The following is a 9,500-nucleotide window of genomic DNA, read 5'->3' on the forward strand; positions in this document are numbered from 1 at the left end:
AAAGAAGAGGAGGCCGCAACCATGACAGTTGTAAATGATCCATAAACCCACTGGGAATGTGGCTCAGGGGTAAAGTTCTTACCTTGTATGCACAAAGCCCTGGATTGATCCCCAGCACCACACACAGAAGAATAATCAAACTTTAACATTTGTACTCTCGGACCCTTTACTCTCTGACAAGAGCTCACTGACTCCTGGGCAATAGTTTGACCGTATGTTCCCACTGCCAGGGAGAATTCCAGCCTACAATAATATCTCAGGCCTTTTCAGGAAACCACACATTCCAAATGGCTTCATCTTAAAGAACTTTTAGAGACAGAAAACTTGAACCCTGTATGCCAGGCTTCCTTTTGCTACCCCTAGACAATCTTCCCTCAAACCAGAGACTTTTAGAACCAAAGAGAAGTGAAAACACAAGGGGTTTGTAAGGAGAGAGGAAAGAGGGATCCTTTGGGGTGAGTGTGTATGTGGGCAAATGGGCACATGCCAAATGGAAGTGGGGCTGAAATGCAAGTAGTGGCAGTTCTGGCTCAGTGACAGCCACACAGATTTCAAAGCAGTGGAGCAACCATGAAGTTACTTTTCCTGATCCTTCTCATGTCTATCATAATGAGCTGAGTGGGAAACCCAGTGATTGGGTTTTGAATGGACAGGAACCAACCAATAAATAATAATAGCATGAGGAGGAGGAAGAGGAGAAAAGGAACATGGAAAAAGAAGAGACCCTGAAGAAAAAGATAAAGGTGATGACACTGATAAGGAGATGAACAGAAAGAGATGAAAAGAGCTGGGGATGTGGGTGAGTGGCAGAGCACTTGCCTAGCATGCCTGCAACCCTGGGTTTGATTTCCAGGACAATGGGAGGGAGGAAGAAAGGAAAGAAGGAAGGGAGGGAGGGAGGGAGGGAGGGAGGGAGGAAGAAAAGAGGGAGGGAAAGACTGATGAAAAAGGAGTTGAAGAAAAAACAGAAGATGATGAAGAACAAGAGTTTTTAAGTATGTGAAGATCAACTTCCCGTAGTTTGTAAGAGCATCATTTCATCTAATCCACACAATGGCCTCATGGAATAGGTATTTATTGTTGTTCCAACTTGGCATCTTTGGAAAATGAGGCCCTGAGGCAGCAGCTAGGGATCAGTAATGAAGTTGAATCCAGTGTTCTTAAGCAATGAATCCTTCCTGTGCCCTCAGAAAGGTCACACACAGACCCAGACAGCATTGAGTGAGGCTTAGGGACTTGCTTGGAGTGTTCTCTTTCAGACCTCAAGTGTAGGTTTACATTTCTTATGGAAATGGGAAGGCTGTTCCCTGCCACCATCCTGAAGGCTTCCTTCTTGACTTTTTGGCATCACTGACAGCTGTGCGGACAGTGACTCTGCTCATGCCTTTTAGGTTGCCTTGGCCTGGCAGTGTAAAGTATATTCACATGTTAACCCCACAAATACGTTTGAAGGGGCTCACATAACATCAGAGAGCCCTTAAATGAAATCAAGTCATGCCTAGTAGACAAGTTTCATGACCTTCCTCTCTTTCTCATCCTGCTTTACCTTGTGCAGAATTACTGTCTGCAAAGAAGTTGGCAGGGGTAGGGGTTTTGAGGAGAGCATGGGAGAGCTGGAAAGTTTAAAGCAGGCTGCCTCCGTTCCTCAGAGTGACCCCAACTTGGTCTTTCCTCAGCGCAAAAATCCCAGAATGGGAGATGCCCGGTTGTTGGCTAGGGACTGCTATATCCCCTAGATACAGACAGTATATCAGCTAGATATTGAAGAGGAAGCTTTCAGCTTGCACTTAGCCCTGAGCCTCCTGCTCCAGCTGCTTTCTTCCCACACTACTCATGTAATTCTCTCAGCTCTGTGGGGGGAGGCTTTCTTTCTGTTCTCCCTACTTTGGAGATACAAAACTGAGGCACAATAGAGGAGGTGGCTGGCCCTACTTCACACAGCCCCTACTGACTTGCATCCAGGCAGTCAGTCATTACCCACCACACTGTGCTGCCTCTTGGTTAGGCTGGCACCCTGATGCCTCCAGACGAGCACCCTGACTTGTATACCCCACTGCCCAAACCTCCTCCACAGACCGAGGGAAGGAGTTCCTCAGGACTTATTTTAGACACATTTAGATCAGATTTCGTGCTCCAAATGGGATCTGGGATTTTAATATATTTTATGTGCTACTACCTGTTTTTTACTGTTTCCTCTGTTGGCAAGTTTCAGCCCAGGAGTAGAAGGGAATACAGAAAAGCTTTGTTCAGGTGTATTTGTTTTTTATTTGGGAGGGGGTGACTTTTTTCCATAGAACTAGGAGAAAATGAGCTCTTGTCTGTGTCTAGGCATTGAAGACACTTTCAGGACAGCAGCCACTGAAGTGAGTCTGCTTGCGGGAAGTGAGGAGTTTAATGCCACCAAGCTGTTTGAAGTCGGTAAGAATATTTTTTTTCTTTCTTTAATCCAAATATTGATTTAGTTCTTTGGAGATTCCTTTTGCCTTTGCAATGCCATCCTTGGATCCATGTACATGTTTCATTTTCCTCTTCTGGGGTCCAGCTCTCCCTGCATATTTCTTGCTCAGGGAAAGGCTCCCAGCAAAAGAGCGATCTTGTTCCTCTTCCAGCAAACTGAGACCTAGAACTTCAGGACTCCACAGTGGGAGGCCAGTGGGTCCCTCTCCCTCAGCACGGCAGGAGTTCAGCCCCCTGGAGCCTGTACTCACTCAACCTTTAGTGTGTGTCTCCAATAAAATTTGTTCTCTGGCAGAGGGGAGGGAGCAGAGAGAGAAAATTTCTCAATATTATACGCTCCCCTCTCCTGCAAGTTTTCCTAAACCTCTGGCACACGCTGCTGTGCTACATTCTTGTAGCAAGGTGGGGGGAAACCAAACAAGGGCTGTACTGAACCCCAAAGCTGATGACAGTGGGCAGCCCTTACCACTTCATGGCCTGAAGGGCCCAGGGAAGGAGAAGTGACCAGAGCCCAGCAAGAGAACCATGTGACATCAGTCCTGGCTCACAGAAGAAATGAGGACAGTGCAGTGGAGAGAGAGGGAGGAGCCAAAGAAACAAGCGATCTGAGCTTGAACTCTTCCCTGTCTGGCCTCTTCTTGGGTCCTCCCATGAGAGGTCAGGGTTGGAGGAGTCTGTTGATAGACCGACCTTCCACGACTGGAGAGGCACAGAATGAGGACTCAGAAAGGCAAATAAAAGATGAGAAGGGCAAATAAGGCAGAGATGAGAAAGACAGATGGGCTTAAGGTCAAGTTTCTCTACCCAGTGCTGTCTCAAGTTTTCTGATCTACAAAAGAGCAAGAGGCAACAGTGCCCACCTCAGCTACACAGAATTTAATGATCTAATATTTGTAAAACATTTAGCACATGACCAGCACACTGAAAACCCTGCAAGGGGCTGGGGAGACAACTCAATAAAATAAGCTCTTGCCTGCCAAGCGCAAGGGCCTGAGTTCAATTCCTGGTTCTGACAAAAAATAAAAAAATAAAAGTATTACTAAACTGCTAAAAATAAATAAATAAATAAATAAAAAAGAGGATGGTAGAAAGCACTGCTAGAGCAGGGAACAAAGTCTGGAGCCCAGCAATTTCAGAGATGACTTTGAGGTCTACACAGTCCTATGGATAATCCACTACAACTACTGGACCATATTGGATTATTTTGCTGAATTCACGCACCTACAATATTTAAATGGCAATGGAATACCCATCTCTGACAAAACTAAATGAAAGAGGGGGACATAAATGAAGGACCATTTTGTATCTGTATATACAAAATAGTTCGGATAGATATACAGCTACTTTCTCTTAATTCAATGAGAAGTAAGATCTGTACTAATAGTGTTTGGACAGGATAACATGTCTGCATCTTGTACTATGAATAACTACTATGAAGACAACAATATGCAATGTATTAATTATTGTAACTGTCCTATTAATCAGTTTTGAAACTGTATTATTGCTATCTGTTTCTCAATAAAATTCATTAAAAAATAGCTAGGATAGATATATAGCTACCTTCTCTTAATTCAATGAATAGAAAGATTTGTACTAATAGTGTTTGTGGACAGCATATCATGTCTGCATCTTGTACTATGAATAACCACTAAGAAGACAACAATAGACAATGTATTAATTATTGAAACTGTCCTATTAATCGGTTTTGAAGCTGTCTCATTACTATTTGTTTCTCAATAAAATTAATTTTAAAAAAAGAGAAAAGAAAACCCTGCAAACACTTGAAAATAATTTAAAATAAGTCAGTGGATGAATTAGAATGCCCTCCACCCTGGAAGGGAAATTCTTAGCCGTTTTCTGGGGCCACATGAATTCTGTCCCCAAAGATCTTGCCCTCCCAAGGGGACACTGGACCTTGCAGACAACACTGCCTACAGGGAGCTAGCTGTCATTGTGACCATGAGTGCTCAGTCAGACAGTCCCAGACATGGGATGGTGGAACTCAGTGCTGAGAGCAGCCTCTGCAGGTCCCAGCTGGCCACACCCAGGACATAGTCCTGTGCATACTCTTCATTCCCTCCCATCTCATCTTCAGCCTAATTTTCGGAAAGAAGTGCTATTTTTAGGACTAATTTAAAAATGAGAAAACTAGTGTACAGGGAGGTAGAACTTGCTCATTTGCAGAGTTGCTAAGCAGGTTCAATCAAACCAGGCAGTTTAGCATGAAATCCACTCCATACCAGGCCTCTGGGGTTCATGAGCCATGCCCCGTCCTCTCTTGTCCTGTTTTACTGGTGAGGGCCCAGGCTGCTGCAGACTGCCCACTCAGACCACCCCGAGCTTCCCAGGCACCTGGCTGTGCACTGAGTGGCTTCTGAAGGCTTCTGCTCTTCCCCTACAACTCTACAGCCAGTACCTGACACACTGACTCTCTGACCACGCACTTCCTGCCCAGGTGTCTCACCTGGGCTCTTTTCACTGATATCAGCACTGGTTTCATTTTCTTGTTGCATAACTCAGTTCATAAATAGCTCACTATCATTCACCAACCTTCCCTGGCTCCCTAGTGCCCTCTGAATAGGGCTGAACTGAACAAGACAGCCATGATCTGACACCAGCGGTCTTATTTCCCTATAGTTTCTATAGCTTCTGCTGCAATTAAAAGGAGTATGTTTCCTACTCCAGACTGCCCTGGCAGTGCATGGCCCAGAGGGTAGACCTTGGCGGACCCAGGAGGAGTCCCTGCTGGTGGCTTCAGATCAGCCATGTGCCCATAGCCCACTCTCACAGGAAGCCTGCGCAGGACCCCTGCCATGTCTCTGGACCAGTGCCGTGCCGTACACTCCTTCATGTTTGAACATTGCCTTTTTATTTTTTCCCTCCTTCATGCATCCCACATTCTACCTCTCATGCTTCAGCTTACCTCCCCCACAGCCCACTGAAATTGACACTGTTAGTGGTATACCCACACCCCTCCCTCCTCCACCTTATCCCTACACCCCAGACTTTCAGCTGTAGCCTCCTTGTTTCTTTGCATAAGAGTGTCTCTCACCCTCAAGCTCACTGCCCTATGACTGCAGGGCAGATGTGAGCCAGCAGCAGCACACTAGGGTGATAATAAGAGTTGGTGGATAATACCCAGGGCCCGTAGATAAAACCACATCCTGAAGTAGTAGGAGAGACTGTAAGGTATTATCTCCCTCTTCTTACAGTAGGGCCCATGCAGTGTCCACAAGACCTGCAAGCCCCCTTTCTATAGAGAGCGCCTCTATAGAGAAGTAGGTAAAGCTAAAAAGAGCAGCAGGAAAAGGTGGATGGAGGGTGGTAAGATGGGACAGTGGGTCTCAGTGTTTATCCTGAGGCCTGCTCACTTTCCTGGCAGTGCCTTTAGGAGAGGTCTGTACTCCCCCAGGCTTACAGTAGGCCAAAGCCCAGGGCCTTGAAGAAAGGAAAATCAAAATTTGGTTAAGGTGCATTCTGTTCTAATCAGTAGTGGGGACATGATGTGCAATTCAGCTAATCATTTATGAAGCAAAGAAAAGAATTTGGAGGGTCTGTGTCTGGGCTTGTCACCCATAAGGGGGGGGGGGCACAACTAGGAATCTCATCCAAGTCCTGTGGGAAAAGGAATTCTTTGCAGTAAGTTCTTGTCCAGAGCATGAAACAGGGCTCACGGCAGGGCCCTTTTCATCTCCCCTGAACTGGGGGCCATCCGTGGCTGTTTCCCCTCACCTGTTGGAGCCACGCCCCATGTTGGCTGCCCTCCCTTTCATGCTTCTCTGCTGCTGTGTCCTGGAATAACCTCCCAAGAAACTAGTCCTGCTGGAATCTCTGCCTCGGGGTCTAGAAGAATCCAAATGGGATCACTGGCTACACCAGAGGTCCCAGACTCTCAGAAGCTGGGAGTGAAAGGTCAGGCAGGGACTGTGCAGAGCTGGGGACTCTGGTGTTGCCTGAGGAGGCAACACCACCTCCCTCCCTGTTCACAAGACCAGTGCAGGTCCAGTTAGATACATCTGTGGTTTGTCAGATGAAGCGAGGAGCCACAATTATGACTGGAGTCAGCTAACTCTTAAAGGTTTGCGAGTAATCAATATTTTATAATACTGTAAGAACCAAACACAGTACGAGCCCCCTTCCTCTTTGAGCTACTTTGGTGTATGAATTAGCATGCAATCATTATCATCCGCCTGAAGTTAAGATGCTGGGAGTTCAGCTTAAACCAGTCAGTGAATGGCAGGTGTGAAATCCAGGAGTATCAGAGTCCCTTGGAAGCCTTTCCCCTCACTTTACCACTTAAGAGGAAATTAAATATAATTCTCTAGATTGTTAGTTTCTTAGGATTGATAATGACACTACAGTTATCTAAGAACATATCCTATTTTTAGATTTTGGGGTTTTGTGGGGTTTTTAGATGCCTACGAAAACTTAGAGAAATGTGTAATAATACACATTTCTACATAATTTTTAAAATACTAGAGTAAATATGATAGTTAAATCTGAGGATGATGGAATGTGAGTGGTCATTAAATAAGTATATTGTTTACTCTTTGGTGTGTTCAAAATTTTGCCATGATGCAAAATGGGGGACTGGGAGGAGGCCTTGTTAACAAAGAGGTTCCCAAGCTCAGGGGTGCTGAGAATGAGCCCACCTCTGTCCCCAGCCTTCACTTTAGCTCACTGGTTCCTGATCCCTGCTGGGGTTCCTGACTTTAGGAGGGAAGTTGCTGACTTCTCTGTCCTCTCTGGCCACTCAGTTTTGTAAGTGGAGAGACACACATTCTCTCTCTCTCTCTCTCTCTCTCTCTCTCTCTCTCTCTCTCTCTCTCTCGGCTTTTCTAGACACAGACAGCTGTGAGCGATGGATGAGCTGCAAAAGCGAATTCCTGAAGAAGTATATGCACAAGGTGATCAATGACCTGCCCAGCTGCCCCTGCACCTACCCCACCGAGGTGGCCTACAGCACTGCGGACATCTTCGACCGCATCAAGCACAAGGAGTTCCGCTGGAAGGACGCCAGTGGGCCCAAAGAGAAGCTAGAGATCTACAAGCCCACGGCCCGCTACTGCATTCGGTCCATGCTGTCGCTGGAGAGCACCACTCTGGCTGCTCAGCACTGCTGCTATGGTGACAACATGCAGCTCATCACCCGAGGCAAAGGGGCAGGGACGCCCAACCTCATCAGCACCGAGTTCTCTGCTGAGCTGCACTACAAGGTGGATGTGTTGCCCTGGATCATCTGCAAGGGTGACTGGAGCAGGTACAATGAGGCACGGCCACCCAACAATGGGCAGAAGTGTGCGGAGAGCCCCTCAGATGAGGATTACATCAAGCAGTTCCAGGAAGCCAGGGAGTACTGAAGGGATGGCAAGGCGCGCCCGTGCCACTTCCGATTCGGAGACACAGACATACTGCACTGATCACCCAAGTCTTCCCGTGTTTTTAAGTGTATATTTGTATATACCACATGAGTATTTTTTATAAATTACACAAGGGATGTGCACCAGGCCCATGTGATAGTCATGTGAAGCCACCCTTACCATGCAAAGACCTCCAAGGAGGTGGCCATGTGGGCAGGAGGTTGGGACACCAGAGCAGCCAGAAAAGGAACCCTGGATGCTCGAGAGTATGATCTGGTGTTTCCAGACACCCAAAGGAGGAAAGAGACTGAAGCTGTAAACATTATAAGCAGTTTTTATATATAACTTATTTAATATGAATGTGACTTAAGCTTAACCTTTTCTCTGGAGTTGTCCTTGTAAAGCTATTTAATCACTTCTGTGAGAATCAGAAAGGGCAGGGCCTAGAGAAGTGGGAGAGAAAAGGAATTTTGCAATGGTTTCCTTACAGAAAAATAGTGCAATGGAATCATATCAAAACAAGAGAACGCCCACCTTAAACCAAATGTTATGTAGTCATATGGCACCTTGCTGGAGTCTCAGATTCCGAATTTCTCTTGCCTTAGACTGAGGAATTTTAGGGGCAGATCTGAGCCCTGGTTTTAAAATGGCTTTAAAAGAAGAGAGGAATGTTAGCACAATGTTATGATTTTGCTAAAAGCCCCCCAAGTGGTAGAATTTCTGCTCATGTCTTAGTAGGTTCAGAAGATTGCAGGAAGTTTGGACATAAAAAGAGTGGCACTTTCCCAAAGGAAAAAAGCAAAAAAAAAAAAAAAAATGAAATAAAATAAAAATAAATAAGCAAACAAAAAAATGGACTCATTTCATCTAACAATGTTATTTCCACCACTATATCCTCAGTAAATAAAATATAAAAAGGGAAGGGGGTATCTGAAGTCTGGGAAATCCTAATTTTTTTATGTTTTAAGAATAATGAAAACTGCATTATTTTTTGTAAAGTATTTATTGAGTCATTGGGTCTTGTGCATCAAGCAACTGTAAGATGATCTGGTTCTGGTTCTGTAGGGTAAAACTTAGGACAAATAAAGATTGGGTTCCTATGCAATATTTTATTTGCAAAACTCCAGGAAAAGAGAATATATAATAAAATCATAATAAAATGTAGTGTTACCCGCATCCTTGATTTATGATACAAGTACCATAAACAGCCCTAGTAAAGCAAGCCAGGAGAGAGAAAATTCAACCCAGGTGGTTATGAAAGGCTCATTGATTGACACAGTGGCAGTCAGTGTAAGTTGGCACCATGGGCACCAATAGTGTCTACCCAACTCCCAAGTAGGTGAAACCCTCGGACTCACATGTGGCTGTTTATCCACACCAAGTGAAGAAAACCAAGCCAGAGCATATGCTTAAGACAGCTCAGGTATCGCTTCTCGGCCTTTTGGCTAAAAGCAAGTGAAGACAGCTCCAGTGAGCAAGTCCATTTTCAAGTAAAATTCTGCAGTTACAGTAATAAGCAGAACCACCTTATCATGCAAATAATTCCTTTTCTAAATAAGAAATCAAAGTGCAAAATACCCACTTTGGCCCCATTTTTCATTTTCTAACCTGGCACTCTTTTTACAAAAATAAAAAAGATCAGATTTTTGGTGTCCTTCTATACCTAGTATGTTTGGTAATCTT

At 45.1% G+C, this 9,500-nt stretch overlaps 1 protein-coding gene across 1 annotated transcript in view; it reads left to right on the forward strand.

The window, feature by feature from the left end:
• Positions 1-9,090, forward strand: part of Ism1 (isthmin 1) — a 79,203-nt gene extending 70,113 nt beyond the window's left edge. The window contains exons 5-6 of the mRNA XM_004634307.2: positions 2,329-2,418; positions 7,300-9,090. Of these exons, the coding sequence (XP_004634364.1) occupies positions 2,329-2,418; positions 7,300-7,817 (608 nt within the window). The 3' untranslated portion in view covers positions 7,818-9,090. The remainder of the gene's footprint in view (positions 1-2,328; positions 2,419-7,299) is intronic.
• The last annotated feature ends 410 nt before the right edge of the window (positions 9,091-9,500 follow it).

This window comes from Octodon degus, unplaced genomic scaffold, assembly GCF_000260255.1.
Source record: "Octodon degus isolate 3935 unplaced genomic scaffold, OctDeg1.0 scaffold00060, whole genome shotgun sequence".
Classification (NCBI taxonomy): domain Eukaryota; kingdom Metazoa; phylum Chordata; class Mammalia; order Rodentia; family Octodontidae; genus Octodon; species Octodon degus.